The 16,175-nt window shown below is 49.6% G+C and overlaps 1 protein-coding gene across 1 annotated transcript; it reads right to left on the reverse strand.

Annotated features, from left to right (window-relative positions):
- Positions 1–5,589: 5,589 nt before the first annotated feature.
- Positions 5,590–13,922, reverse strand: LOC144591553 (zinc-binding protein A33-like). The gene is made up of 4 exons (XM_078395646.1): positions 13,599–13,922; positions 13,412–13,507; positions 10,989–11,127; positions 5,590–6,690 (listed from the first exon to the last, which is right to left on the reverse strand). Exons 1-4 carry the CDS (start codon positions 13,872–13,874, stop codon positions 6,158–6,160), a joined length of 1,044 nt encoding a protein of 347 aa, XP_078251772.1. The 5' UTR covers positions 13,875–13,922; the 3' UTR covers positions 5,590–6,157.
- Positions 13,923–16,175: the final 2,253 nt, after the last annotated feature.

Here is a 16,175-nt window from a genome sequence, read left to right on the forward strand (position 1 = left end):
TGACGAATCTTATAGAATTTTTGGAGGATGTAACTAGTAGAGTGGATAAGGGAGAACCAGTGGATGTGTTATATCTGGACTTTCAGAAGGCCTTCGACAAGGTCCCACATAGGAGATTGGGGTACAAACTTAAAGCACACGGTATTGGGGGTTCAGTGTTGAGGTGGATAGAGAATTGGTTGGCGGACAGGAAGCAAAGAGTAAGCGGGTCCTTTTCGGAATGGCAGGCAGTGACTAGTAGGGTACCGCAAGGCTCAGTGCTGGGACCCCAGTTATTTACAATATATATTAATAATTTGGACGAGGGAATTGAATGCAACATCTCCAAGTTTGCGGATGACACGAAGCTGGGGGGCAGTGTTAGCTGTGAGGTGGATGCTAGGAGGCTGCAGGGTGACTTGAATAGGTTAGGTGAGTGGGCAAATGCATGGCAGATGCAGTATAATGTGGATAAATGTGAGGTTATCCACTTTGGTGGCAAGAACAGGGAAGCAGACTATTATCTGAATGGTGGCCGATTAGGAAAAGGGGAGATGCAACGAGACCTGGGTGTCATGGTGCACCAGTCATTGAAAGCAAATGTGCAGGTGCAGCAGGCAGTGAAGAAAGCGAATGGTATGTTAGCATTCATAGCAAGAGGATTTGAGGATAGGAGCAGGGAGGTTCTGCTACAGATGTACAGGGCCTTGGTGAGACCGCACCTGGAGTATTGTGTACAGTTTTGGTCTCCTAATCTGAGGAAAGACATTCTAGCCTTAGAGGGAGTACAGAGAAGGTTCACCAGATTGATCCCTGGGATGGCAGGACTTTCATATGAAGAAAGACTGGATAGACTAGGCTTATACTCACTGAAATTTAGAAGACTGAGGGGGGATCTTATTGAAACATATAAAATTCTTAAGGGGTTGGAGGGGCTAGATGCGGGAAGTTTGTTCCCGATGTTGGGGAAGTCCAGAACCAGGGGTCACAGCTTAAGGATAAGGGGGAAGTCTTTAAGGACCGAGATGACAAAACATTTCTTCACACAGAGAGAGGTGTCTGTGGAATTCCCTCCCACAGAAGGTAGTTGAGGCCAGTTCATTGGCTATATTTAAGAGGGAGTTCGATGTGGCCCTTGTGGCTAAAGGGATCAGGGGGTATGGAGAGAAGGCAGGTACAGGTTACTGAGCTGGATGATCAGCCATGATCATATTGAATGGCGGTGCAGGCTCGAAGGGCCGAATGGCCTACTCCTGCACCTATTTTCTTTGTTTCTAAAATGATTGAGGACTTGCGAATTGTGTCCTGATCTTCAAACAGTCTTCTCCTCAGACGGCCAAAGGTTGTGCAGGTGCACTGAAGGCGCTGGTGAGTCTCACCATCAATGTCTGCCTTCCTCTGGGAAGAGGAGCGCCGGCCAGAGCACCCGAGGTTCACCATCGTTACGACCATTTTAAAGGAAGGAGACAAATCCACCCGCGGGAACTATGGAGGGTTCACCCGCTCTTTACCACAGGGAGGGGTCAGTTACACATTAAACTGTCCTGAATATACACGGAAGCGGAGAGTAGCGCTTGGGACAGTGTAAGGCAGGATAAAATGCTGGAAACAACTGCAGAGTGGATTCACGAAGATGGTGCCAGGATTTGAGGGTCAGAGCGAAAGGGAGAGGTTGGGCAGGGAAGGATTTATTAATTGGAGCGCAGGAGGCTAAAGTACATAAGATCAAGAGGTGAATAGACAGGGTGAATGCACAGTCTGTTACCCGGAGCAGTGGAATCGAGAACTAGAGGACACAGGTTTGTGGTGAGAGGTGCAAGATTTAATCGGAACCTGAGGAACAACATTTTCACACAGAAGGTCGTGGGTGTCTGGAACAAGCTGCCAGAGGGGGTTAATGAGGTTGGATAACAACGTGGAGTGGAGTTCAAGCCCCGTTTCCTGAAGAAAGAGGATACCTCCGAATCACCCCTCCACTTCCTCTCCTTCACCCCTCCTCCTCTCCTTTCTTCCTCCCTCTCTCCTCCTCTCCCTTTCACCCTTTTTCCGCTTTCACCCTCCTCTCCCTGCCACCATTCTCTCTCATCCTCTCCCTCTCCCTGCACCTCCCCCTCATCCCCCCCTTCCTCTCCTCCTCCTCCTCCCCCTCCTCTCCCCTCTTCCTCGCCTCCTCACCCCTCCATTTTTCTCTCCTCCTCTCCCTCACCCCTCCATTTCTCTCTCCTCCTCTCCCTCACCCCTCCATTTCTCTCTCTTCCACTCCGGGCCTCAAAGGCCGCCTCTCTCCGCAGCCGCCGCCGCTCCTTGTGGAGCTGCTGCCGGGCGGGGTCGGGGCCGCCGCTGCAGGCCCGGCGGAGAGGGAGGGGGATGAGGGGGAGAGGGTGGAGGAGGGGGATGAGGAGCCGCAACAACAGCGGGTCTCGGGTTGCCGCCGCCATCAGCGCCATGGGGTCTTGCTTCCATAATACCGGTTGCCATCAAAGCTGAAGTGAACAGTAATCAGTCGGTATGTGTAGGAAGGAACTGCAGATGCTGGTTTAAACCAAAGACAGAAACAAAGTGCTGGAGTAACTCAGCGGGACAAACAGCATCTCTGGAGAGAAGGAATGGGTGACGTTTCGTGTCAAGACTCATCTTCAAACGGTCAGAATCGACCCGTTAGTTGGAAGTAACTGCAGATGCTGGTTTAAACCAAAGATTGAGTCTGAAGAAGGGTCTCGGCTCGAAACGTCACCCATTCCTTCTCTCCAGAGATGCTGCCTGTCCCGCTGAGTTCCTCCAGCCTTTTGTGTCTATCTTCAGCAATCAGTCGGTGACAAGCTTTGAGTTTAAAGTCTGAAGATGTTAGAGGGGATGATTGAGGTTTCAGTGATGAATCAGGCTGGCAGACGGCATCCTGATTTAGTAGTAAATAACTCACTTAGACCAGAGATTTCAGGAGTAAATGTTCAGTACCAAAGTACAACTAGTATTTGATTGTCAGTTTGTGCTAGAATTCCGTCCATCTAGCAGTTCAGCAACCGTGGATCCGGCCACTCTGGCCACTCTACGGAGCCTGGGACTGCTACGTCGGATGGTACCGGCGGCCGACAAAGCTGCGGAGCCTCCTCCCAGCCCCAGCCGCTGTCGGAGGAGACGGAGGCGGTGCGACAGGAGGCAGAAGTGCGGCACTCGGGGAGGGCTAACAGCGAAGCTAAAGGCGAACCCCTGCAGAACGCCGCTTCCATCTATTCTGCTCGCTCACGTCCGCCCCTTGGAGAATAAACTGGACTATCTGAAGCTGGGTTTAATAACCAAACGGGAGATGAGAGACTGCTGCGCCCTGATCTTGACAGACATGGTTAAACTCCTCCGTTCCCGACGTCGCTATCAGCGTGGAGGGCGAACAACATTCCGGTCGGACAGGAGCTGCGCTCTCAGTGGTAAATCCCGGGGCGGTGGTGTGTGCATTTACACTAATAACAGCTGTTGTAATAATGCCACAGTGGTCTCAAGTCATTGCTCTCCAGACATTGAGTTTTTGACAATAAAATGTAGACCCTTCTATCTGCCCAGGGAATTTACTATCATAACCATCACAGCCGTGTACATCCCCCCAGTGCAAACACTAAGGAGGCCCTGAATGTCCTTTATCGCTCCATCAGTGACCTGCAAACTGCACATCCGGATGGTGTTTTCATTGTTGCTGGGGACTTTAACCAGGCCAACATGAAGACAGTTCTCCCACATTACTACCAGCATGTGGACTTTGCAACCAGGGGAGTGAACACACTGGGCCTAGCCTATACAAACATCAAGAAGGCACTCAACGCAGTCCCCCGCCCCCACCTTGGCTCCTCAGACCATCTCTCTGTGATGCTAATTCCTGCATACAGGCCCCTGCTCACCAGAGAAAACCCCACTGTGAAGCAGGTTAGGGTCTGGCCAGAGGGAGCTATGTCAGCATTACAGGACTGCTTTGAGTGCACTGACTGGGACATGTTCAAGAAGGCTGCGACTGACAATCAACACACCAGCCTGGAGGAGTACGCTGCATGTGTGTCTGCGTACATGGACAAGTGCATAGAGGATGTCTGTGTCACCGAGATCATCACTATACGGGCCAACCAGAAGCCCTGGATGACCAGCGAGGCACGTGCAATGCTGAGAGCACGAAATGCGGCATTTAAATCCGGCGACATGGTGGCACTCAGATCAGCAAGAGCCAGCCTGAACCGAGTCATCAGGCGAGCAAAGCGTGCCCATGGTCAGGAAATCCAGAGTCTCTTTCATGACCCCATGAACACCAGGCCCATGTGGCAGGGAATCCAAACCATCACAGGCTATAAGACTGCTCCACCGCCCTGTGAAGACAGCACAAACTTTCTCAATGAACTGAATAAATATTTTGGACGGTTCGAGGCGCTCAACAACACACCTGCGAGGAAAGCTATTCCTCACCATGATGACAAGCCACTCAGTCTCGACACAGCAGATGTCCGGAGGACCCTAAGAAGAGTCAGCGCACGGAAGGCGGCAGGCCCTGATAACATACCAGGCCGGGTGCTCAGGGAATGTGCTGATCAGCTGGCACATGTCCTCACTCACATCTTCAACACCTCGCTGAACCACGCTATTGTCCCATCGTGCTTCAAGACTGCTACCATCATACCAGTGCCGAACAAAATCCACAATCACTTGTCTCAACGATTACCGCCCTGTAGCACTCACTCCCATAATGATGAAGTGCTTCGAGAGGCTGGTCAAGGACCATATCATCTCCAGACTAACCCCCCCCCCCCCCCACACACTTGACCCGTTGCAGTTTGCTTACCGGCCAAACCGCTCCACAGAGGACTCCATATCCTCTGCACCCCACCTGAGCCTGGCACATCTGGAGGACAAGAACACATATGTGCGAATGCTGTTCTTGGACTTCAGTTCAGCATTCAACACGATCATCCCTCAGCATTTGGTAAGAAAATTGGGTCCACTGGGCCTTAGCAACTGGCGGACTGGTGCAACACAAGTAATCTGGTCCTGAATGTCGCAAAACCAAAGGAGATCATCGTTGACTTCAGGAGAAAACGTTGCAGGCACACACCACTCCACATCAGTGACACTGCGGTGGTGGTAGTCAGGAGCATTAAGTTCCTGGGGGTGCAGATCACAGACAGTCTGACCTGGTCCCTAAACACTGCAGCTCTCGTCAAGAGAGCCTAGCAGCGTTTGCACTTTCTGCGCCTGATGACAAGAGCACACCTCCCCCATCACACCCTCACCACTTTCTACAGGGGCACCATAGAAGTCCGTGCAGAGAGTGGTGAGGACGGCTGAGAAAATCATCGGGACTTGACTTCCTTCCATCCAGGACATTGCACACAAACGCTGCTTGTCCAAGGGCAACAAAATTATTAAAGACCCCACCCATCTCCATCACGGACTGTTCACCCTGCTGCCCTCTGGTCAAAGGTACTGCAGCATCCGGAGCAGAACAGTCAGGTTCTGCAATAGCTTCTTCCCCCCGAGCCATCAGACTCTTGAATTCACAATGGTCCCCCGCCATTATTTTATATGCGAGTCACTTATTTATTTATTTTTCTTTAATACATTTTTATTATTTTGTGTTACATTGAAGCCAGTTGCAACGGAATTTCTTTCAAATATGCACTCGTCTGTATAGTTTTGAATGAAAGTAAAGTTTTATTCATTCATTCATTCATTCATCACAGATCCTCATTACACGATAATCAGAAACAAAGATAAGGTCTGAACAAGAGCTAGTTTAAAAGCATTAAGTTCTCCAAGCAAGCTTTAGTAAGTTTTAGAGATATAGGTTTCAAAGGGTTTTTTTTTGTCACGTGTGCCAATTAAGCTACAGTGATATGCGAATTACCATAAAGCTATACGAATATAAAAGCAACAAGACACAGAATTACAAAAAAGTATTTCTGTTCCGTTGGCGGACGCAGTTAACTCGTTGAAATGAACGGATCGACAGCTGTGATTCCACTTGCTGTTTATTTCTCTCTTCCCACATTTACATTCCCCCTGGTTTTATTTCCGTGCTCACTGGGGTTTTTACGACGCGGAATTTGGGGAAAATGGGAGCCGTTCAGCGCCGACCTGTTGTCCACCGGGTTTCTGCCCCACAGCCCCTGAGCCCCGCTCCTCACGCCGGTCCTGGGACCCGACCCTTTTACACACCCGGAGCGGAACCGGAGCAGATCCTCAGCCAGTTTCCAACCCAATAAACCCCGAAGAAAGGGTAAAGTTTCTCCGTGAATTTATTCCCAGTGAAGGTGTGGAGATGGGACTTGGTGTCCGCGTCGTAAAATGAAACTGTCCCGGACTCGTAACTGAGATAAACTCCCACCCTCCCGGTGATGGGACAGGCGGGGAGACGGGATGGAGGGGAGGTGAGTGCATCAAACCCGCCACCCACCCGCCTGATGCCCCAGACGCCAGTCTCCAGTGTCAGTGTGGCCTGTCTCTTCCTCTCCACAGACTCTGCGGCGACTCCCAGACCCCAGCACAGACTCCCCGCCACCTCCACCTCCCAGTAATGTCTCCCCGATGTGAATCCCTCCGATCCCAGCACACACTCCCTGCCTGTAAACCTCTTCCCGGTGTCAGGGAGACTCCTCCTGGTCTGGGTCAGTCTCACCCTCTTCCGATCCTCAAACACCTCGAGCTGCGGATGCGCTGTTTCCACATCCAGGGTGACGGAGACTGGGGAGAGAAGCAGAGAATCAGAGAGTCCCCGGGGGTCGGGGGGAAGACTCGGGCAGCGCGGCCCCGGGACCGGGGGAGAGGCCGCTCGGCCTCAGGCACAGGCGGGCGGACAACTGAAACCCTGCCCGGGGTTTCACCCCGACCACATCGGGTGGACAACAGACATCTCTCCCGGAGATTTTATCCGGGGATGGAGAGGAGAATTTCGTGAGGTGGGGGAGGGTGGACGGGGAGGACGAGTGTGGAGAGTGAGGAGGATTGCGAGATTGCGGTGGGGATGGAGGAATGAAGCGGGATTATTCAGATATGGAGGCAGATCGGAGCAGGTTGATATTGAGGTTAGCGGTAATTTGAGGATGTTGAAGAGGAGTTGGAGGTGTGTGGTGGGGTCGTTATGATCACGGTGAATTGGAGTGGGTGCAAAAGTGTTTACAACAACTTCATCAGGTCTGAAGGGCTGGGTTATCAGGTGAAGTTGGACCATCATCAGGTCGTAATGTCATCAGTGAAAGTATTAGAATTTGGCCATTCGGCCCTTCAATTCTACTCCACCATTTAATCATGGCTGATCTATCTCTCCCTCCTAACCCCATTCTCCTGTCTTCTCCCCATAACCTCTGACATCCATACTAATCAAGAATCCAGCTATCTCTGCCTTAACAATATCCACCGACTTGGCCTCCACAGCCTTCTGTGGCAATGAATTCCACAAATTCACCACCCTCTGATTAAAAGCATTTCCCCTCATCTCCTTCCTAACGGAACATCCTTTAATTCTGAGGCTCTGACCTTTCGTCCCTTTCTGCCCAAACCACCCCATCCCCGGGCACATTCCCCTGCAACCGCAGGAGATGCAACACCTGTCCCTTTACCTCCCCCCTCAACTCCATCCAATTTATCCCAAAGAGGAGGAAAGATTCCAAGGGGAGTAAGAGACACCCGTGGCTGACAAGGGAAGTCAAGGACAGCATGAAAATAAAAGAGCAGAAGTATAACAAAGCAAAGAAGAGTGGGAATCCAGAGGATTGGGACTCTTTTAAAGAGCAACAGAAGATGACTAAGAAGGCAATACGTGGAGCAAATGAGGTACAAGGGTAAACTAGCTAATAATATAAAGGAGGATAGTAAAAGCTTTTTTAGGTATGTAAAGAGGAAAAAAATAGTCAAGGCAAATGTGGGTCCCTTGAAGACAGAAGAGGGAGAATTTATTATGGGAAACAAGGAAATGGCAGACGAGTTGAACCGGTACTTTGGATCAGTCTTCACTAAGGAGGGTACAAGCAATCTCCCAGATGTTCTAGTGGGCAGAGATCCTAGGGCAGTGGTGTCCAAACTTTTTTCAAAGAGGGCCAGATTTGATAATGTGAAAATACCCAAGGGCCAAAGACCCCCCGCCCCCGAACCTTTAACTAATGCGCCCCCCCGCCGAACCTTTAACTAATACGCCCTCCCCCCCCCCCCCCGAACCTTTAACTAATGCGCTCCCCCCCCCGAACCTTTAACTAATACGCCCCCCCCGGACCTTTAACTAATGCGCTCCCCCCCCCACCGGACCTTTAACTAATACACTCCCCCCCCCCCCCCCCCACCGGACCTTTAACTAATGCGCTCCCCCCCCCCCACCGGACCTTTAACTAATACGCTCCCCCCCCCCACCGGACCTTTAACTAATACGCTCCCCCCCCCCCCCGGACCTTTAACTAATGCGCTCCCCCCCCCGACCTTTAACTAATGCGCTCCCCCCCCCCCCCCCCCCGGACCGTTAACTAATGCGATCAGTTAGTCTGACATCACTGGTGGGGAAGATGCTGGAGTCAATTATAAAAGACGAAATTGCGGAGCATTTGGATAGTAGTAACAGGATTGTTCCGAGTCAGCATGGATTTACAAAGGGGAAATCATGCTTGACTTATCTTCTGGGATTCTTTGAGGATGTAACCAGGAAAATTGACAGGGGAGAGCCGGTGGATGTGGTGTACCTTGACTTTCGGAAAGCCTTTGACAAGGTTCCACATAGGAGATTAGTGGGCAAAATTAGAGCACATGGTATTGGAGGTAGGGTACTGACATGGATAGAAAATTGGTTGACAGACAGAAAGCAAAGAGTGGGGATAAATGCGTCCCTTTCAGAATGGCAGGCAGTAACTAGTGGAGTACCGCAAGACTCGGTGCTGGGACCGCAGCTATTTACAATATACATTAATGACTTGGATGAAGGGATTAATAGTACCATTAGCAAATTTGCAGATGATACAAAGCTGGGTGGTAGTGTGAACTGTGAGGAAGATGCTATGAGGTTGCAGGGTGACTTGGACAGGTTGTGTGAGTGGGCGGATGCATGGCAGATGCAGTTTAATGTGGATAAGTGTGAGGTTATCCACTTTGGTTGTAAGAATAGGAAGGCAGAGTATTATCTGAATGGTGTCAAGTTAGGAACATGGGACGTACAACGAGATCTGGGTGTCCTAGTGCATCAGTCACTGAAAGGAAGCATACAGGTACAGCAGGCAGTGAAGAAAGCCAATGGAATGTTGGCCTTCATAACAAGAGGAGTTGAGTATAGGAGCAAAGAGGTCCTTCTGCAGTTGTACAGGGCCCTAGTGAGACCGCACCTGGAATACTGTGTGCAGCTATGGTCTCCAAATTTGAGGAAGGATATTCTTGCTATTGAGGGCGTGCAGCGTAGGTTTACTAGGTTAATTCCCGGAATGGCTGTACTTTCAAATGTTGAAAGACTGGAGCGACTAGGCTTGTATACACTGGAATTTAGAAGGATGAGAGGAGATCTTATCGAAACGTATAAGATTATTAAGGGGTTGGACACGTTAGAGGCAGGAAACATGTTCCCAATGTTGGGGGAGTCCAGAACACAGTTTAAGAATAAGCCATTTAGAACTGAGATGATGAAAAACTTTTTCAGTCAGAGAGTTGTGAATCTGTGGAATTCTCTGCCTCAGAAGGCAGTGGAGGCCAATTCTCTGAATGCATTCAAGAGAGAGCTGGATAGAGCTCTTAAGGATAGCGGAGTCAGGGGATATGGGGAGAAGGCAGGAACGGGGTACTGATTGAGAATGATCAGCCATGATCACATTGAATGGCGGTGCTGGCTCGAAGGGCCGAATGGCCTCCTCCTGCACCTATTGTCTATTGTCTTTAGATAGTTCCTCTGTCCCTCTCTTCCCCTCCCCTTCCCAGTTCCCCTCTGTCTTCCTGTCTCCACCTACATCCTTCCTTTGTCCTACCCGAAACGTCACCCTTTCCTTCTCTCCTGAGATGCTGCCTGACCTGCTGAGTTACTCCAGCATTTTTGTAAATAAATATCTAGTCCTAGACTCGCTCACTAATGGAAACGTCCTCTCCACGTCCATTCTATCCAAACCTTTCACTATTCTGTATTTTTCAATGAGATCCCCCCCTCATTCCTCTAAGCAACAGCGAGTACAGGCCCAATGCCGACAAACGCTCATCATAGGTTAATCTACTCATTCCTGGAACAGACTATTTAGACTGGGACATTTTTTCTTGGGAGCCTGTCAGAGAGACATTATATATGTGTATAAGATGCACAGACAAGGTGATTAGCCGTAATACTTTACCCAAGGTCGGAGAGTCTAAACCTCGAACGCATCAGTTTAAGGTGAGAATGGAAACAATAAAAAGGACCTGAGGAGCAGGTTTTTCAGTCAGTGGGTAGTGTAGATGTGGAACGATCTGACAGAGGAAGTGGGCGAGGCAGGTACAATTACAACAGTTCACAGAGAATTGGGTAGATACGTGGGTAAGAAAGACTTGGAAGGATATGAGCCAGACTCAGGAAAATGGGGCTAGCTTGGTTGGGCAACGTGGTTGGCATGGTCGAGTCCAGTCAAAGGGCGTGTTGCTGTGCTACAAAGCTCTCTGACTCGGTGATGCTTCCCAGCAGATGAGCTTGGTGGTAGATCAAATCTTCAATTTCCCTTCAGTTCAAAATAACATTAATCTTTGCATCTTTGTATAACTTAAAGATAGTCCAATCAAAGGTAGACACAAAATGCTGGAGTAACTCAGCGGGACAGGGAGCAGCTCTGGAGAGAAGGAATGGGTGACGTTTCAGGTCAAGACCCTTCTTCAGACTGAAGAAGGGTCCAGACCCGAAACATCACCCATTCCTTCTCGACTGAGATGCTGCCTGTCCCGCTGAGTCACTCCAGCATTTTGTGTCTACTTTCGATTTAAACCTGCAACTGCAGTTCTTTCGTACACATCTTACTTCAAGATGTCAGAAACAAGAACAATGGAAAAGTTATAAGCTTTACCTTGCTTGAAGTCATCAGATGTTTCTTTAAATGTTGTGTTGAATGAAACAGGGCAATGAAACTTTTCAATCGGCAAGGCCTCCTCTACCACCGACGGTGGTTTGGCTTCATCATGAACCCTGCGAATATTTAACAGCCGCTGCCACGCAGATAGAAAGTGGACATTACCGTCGAGACGTAGAACGATGGGGAAAAGCACAAGGAATGTTCATGATAATGATGCCATGACTGAGAGGATGGAGCGCAATGCAAAGACAGGGCAGGTCGTGGGGTTTTATCTGAAGAATGATGAGATAGGATTTAAGTTTATCGGTGGATTTAAATGGGTGAGGATGAAATAATATCTCTAATCGATGGGAGAGCAAAAATCAAAGCTGAAATGTAACGTGGTCTTCAACAAATACCGAAAGGAATGCAGTCATGAGAACATGGACCTCACTAGCATTGGAGGGAATGAAGACAACAGCAGAGATACATTTAAGGGCAAGCGGGATAAACACGCGAGCGCTCCTGGAATTCGGGGTATTGTTACCGGGTGTGGTGAGTAGATGGGAGGGATGTTGAGTGGAGCAAAAATCCTGACTGGATAGGATGTGCCGAATGGCCTGGTCTATGATGTAGAATGGGATGTCATTCTATGGTGAACAAAGGTGGGTAAAACAAACAGAGCAAATTCCCCCAAGGTGACCGCCCACTGCTGATGGGAACCGGATATAGATGATCAATCTGCTGTGTGCGCCACATTCTAGATTTCAATGTTAATCCCCACAATGTGGTCATGGCTGATCTAGCCCAGGAACAAACTCCTCCGCCTTGTCCCATTCCCTTTCATTTCAGTTCCCCGAATTTTCAAAAATGTATCTTCCTTTGGTATAAATACGTCTAACAGGTTAAACCTCTCAGAGTCTCTTGGTTGGAGAACCCCAGAGATTTACAGTCCTCTGCTCATTCGTGGCCCTTGGGATCAGTTATAGGATCACCCGTCGGAGTTCTCAACTCCACAGAATACAAACACCTCTCTACATTTAGGCCAGGCAGTCCTGAGATCCCATAGATTATGTGGGAGGCCAATTAGTTTGGGAACAACAACAACTGGAACAGATGAAACATTTACCCAGTTCTGAATTACTGGTAAATGCAGCATTTATTTCTGAAATATCCCCCTCCATTTTGTGACTGTACTTTCACTTCGCCAGACTGTAGTGTAACTCCTCACCTTTAGAAACACCACAATGTTTGTCTAAATGCTTCTGAAATGTTGTGATGGTAATCTGATAACCCATCAATCCTCTCCCCCTAATGCAATTCCCAGCTGCCTATTCCTTTTCAAGTGCCCATTAATTCCCATTTATCCGTCCACCACCCCCTAGTGGGGTGCCGCAAGGCTCATTGCTGGGACCGCAGTTATTTACAATATATATTAACGATTTAGACGAGGGAATTAAATGTAACATCTCCAAGTTTGCGGATGCCACAAAGCTGGGCGGCAGTGTGAGCTGCGAGGAGGATGCTGTGAGACTGCAGGGTGAGTTGGACAGGTTGGGTGAGTGGGCAGATGCATGGCAGATGCAGTAAAATGTGAATAAATGTGACGTTATCCACTTTGGTTTCAAGAACAAGAAGGCAGATTATTATCTGAATGGCGTCAGATTAGGAAAAGTGGAGGTGCAATGAGACCTGGGTGTCCTTGTACATCAGTCAATGAAAGTAAACATGCACGTGAAGAAAGCTAATGGCATGTTGGCCTTCATTGTGAGAGGATTGGAGTTTAGGAGCAAGGAGGTCCGACTGCAGTTGTGCATGGTCCTGTTGAGACCACACCTGGAAAATTGTGTGCTGTTTTGATCTCCTAATTTAAGGAAGGACATTCTTGCTATTGTGGGAGTGCAGTGTAGGTTCATCAGGTTAATTACCGGGATGGCAGGACTGACAAATGATGAAAGAATGTATCACAAATGCTGGAGTAACTCAGCAGGTCAGGCAGCATCTAGGAGAGAGGGAATGGGTGACGTTTTGGGTCGAGACCCTCTTCAGACTGATTCTGAATGGGTCGACTGGGCTCGTATTCACTGGAATTTAGAAAGATGAGATAGGATCTTATAGAAACATGTAAAATTCTTTAGGGATTGGAGAGGCTAGATGCAGGAAAAATGTTCCCGATGTTGGGGGAGTCCAGAACCTGGGGTTATAGTTAAAGAATAAAGGGTAGGCCATGATCATATTGAATGACGGTGCTGGCTCGAAGGGCCGAATGGCCTACTCCTGCACCTATTTTCTATGCAGCACCCGAGGTCAGGATCGAACCCGGTAACCAGAACTGGGAGACAGCAGCACTACTTGTGTCACTGCGCTGCCCTGTTATTACACGCGTCATAGGGATCAAACCTGCACAAGATCAGGAAATCGAAACTTAAAAGCCTTACCAGAACTCCAGAAATCTTCTCTTTCTGTTGCTGCATCATTTGCTGGATCCCTGATTTATCTTTTGTGAGAGACTGGATGGAAGCTTTAACCTGACCCTGCGATTGTTTTTGAAAATCGGAGAATAAAAGTTTTAGAGTATAAAGACGGAATTAAACAACGATGCGATCAAAATCGGTTTGCTTTTACCTTGTAGTTTTCAACAGCTTCATCTATCAGAATGAAGCGGTGATCTCTGTGTTCCCGCCCACCTGCACAAACCACACAGATCAGCTTCTTGTCAGTTTCACAAAACAGCTTCAGTTCTTCCTGATGTTCCTCGCAGTGAAGTTTACTTTCCTTCTCTGTCCGATTCAGGCTCAGTGTTCGAGCTTTCTCAGCCAGTCTCGCCAAGGCCCGATTCACCCTGAGGATGCGGTCTGTAAACACCTCTCTACATTCCGGGCAGGAGTTTCTCCCCTCCATGTCCCAACTCTGTGTGATACAGGAGCGGCAGAAGTTGTGCCCACACTCCAGTGACACCGGATCGGTGAAGAAATCCAGGCAGATGGGACAAACTGCCTCCTCGGTTAAAGTCTCGAACCTGTCTTTCGAAGCCATTTTTTAACTCTGCCTCTTCCTGGTTCAAAACGCATGTCCACTGCGTACGCCGCCGTCTAGAGGAATGAATGTAAATCTGACGCAAATGTTCAACGTGAAGGTGCAGAAACAAGAAACTGCAGATGCAGGTTTACAAAAAAAAGTACAAAGTGCTGGAGTAAGTCAGTGGGTCAAGCAGCACATCTGGAGAATATGGACAGCTGATGTTTCGGGTCGGGACCCTTCTTCAGACTGATTGTAGGGGGTGGGAGATGGAATAACGATGGGAGGAAGGAGGCAGGACAAAGCCTGGCTGGCAATAGGTTGACACAGTTGAGGGGGGAGAGGGAGTTGATAGTCAGACGGTTGGACAAAGGCCAGAGATGAAAAGACAGAAGGTGTGTGACAAAATGATTGAGGACTTGCGAATTGTGTCCTGATCTTCAAACAGTCTTCTCCTCAGACGGCCAAAGGTTGTGCAGGTGCACTGAAGGCGCTGGTAAGTTTCACCATCAATGTCTGCCTTCCTCTGGGAAGAGGAGCGCCGGCCAGAGCACCCGAGGGTCACCATCGTTACGACCATTTTAAAGGAAGGAGACAAATCCAGCCGCGGAAACTATGGAGGGTTCCCCCGCTCTCTACCACAGGGAGGGGTCAGTTACACATTAAACTGTCCTGAACATAGACGGAAGCGGAGAGTAGCGCTTGGGACAGTGTAAGGCAGAATAAAATGCTGGAAACAACTGCAGAGTGGATTCACGAAGACGGTGCCGGGATTTGAGGGTCAGAGCGAAAGGGAGAGGTTGGGCAGGGAAGGATTTATTAATTGGAGCGCAGGAGGTTGAAGTGCATAAGATCAAGAGGTGAATAGACAGGGTGAGTGCACAGTCTGTTACCCGGAGCAGTGGAATCGAGAACTAGAGGACACAGGTTTGTGGTGAGAGGTGCAAGATTTAATGGGAAACTGAGGAACATTTTCACACAGAAGGTCGTGGGTGTCTGGAACAAGCTGCCAGAGGGGGTAAGTGAGGCTGGACAACAACGTGCGGCGGGTTTAGGACCCGGGGGGGCGGAGCTGTGGAGCCGCCGCCGCGACTGCTGCTGCTGCTGAACCTGCGGCCAATGAAAGGGGCGGGGCACGGCTGGGGGGAGGCGGAGCTCAGCCCCGTCAATCACAAAGTGGATGTCATTTGCAATCAGCTGCGGGTAAATTTCATTCCCTGAAACTCAACACATCAGTGTTTCTCATCGTGAATTGTTCATTACATTAGGCTGCACAATAACATTACTTCTACAGCAAACACTGTTATTTTATTTAACAGTCTCATGTGCAAACTTGAATTCAACTCAATGATTCAATTAAACTCTATTGTCACATGTTATGTGACCTCCCCACTCATACGCCGCTTCATCTGGGGGTCAAGGATGGACCGGGTGCGACGGGCCATAATGCACAAGTTGGCAGACAATGGGGGTAAAAGCTTGCCCAACGTCGCATTCACCCTGATGGACGCCTTCGTGTGTGGCTGCATCAGGCGGAGCGTAGAGCCAAGGCATGTGGGCGCCAAGTATCACTGCCTGCTGACGTTCTACCTGTCCCCAGTGTTGCGAAGGATGGGCCTGGCGCAGATGCCACGCAATGTAACAGTCAGCTGGACCATTGCCGCAACATGTGATTCGTGGTAAGGTTCTTCCAGACCAACACGTTTGAGCACAAGTCCATCGGACAGTGGTCAGCACGGAACGTCCTGCAGGCACTGCAGGGAAATGACTCCATGGATCCTGTGGCGTGGTTCCTAGAGCAGACTGCCCAGCTTGTCTGGCAAAATGTCTCATCACCAGAACTCACCAACAAGCACCAAGATCTAGCTTGGCTGGCGGTGAGGGGAGCCCTCCCACTCAGATCCTTCCTGCACCGTCAGAACCTCACTACCAGCGCACACTGCCCTCGGGACGGCTGCTATGGAGAGGAGACGGTCGCACACCTCTTCACAGAGTGTGGATTTTCCAAGAGAGTCTGGAGAGGTTTGCAGGGGTCCCTGTCACGATTTATTCCGAGCAGCTCCGTCACAGAGGACTCTGTGATCTACGGACTGTTCCCAGGGACGCATTCAGAGACTGACATCGAGTGCTGTTGGAAGGTCATCAACTGGGTGAAAGACGCTCTTTGGTCTGCCCGAGCTTTGT

The sequence above is a fragment of the Rhinoraja longicauda genome, unplaced genomic scaffold (assembly GCF_053455715.1).
Source record: "Rhinoraja longicauda isolate Sanriku21f unplaced genomic scaffold, sRhiLon1.1 Scf001109, whole genome shotgun sequence".
Lineage (NCBI taxonomy): Eukaryota > Metazoa > Chordata > Chondrichthyes > Rajiformes > Arhynchobatidae > Rhinoraja > Rhinoraja longicauda.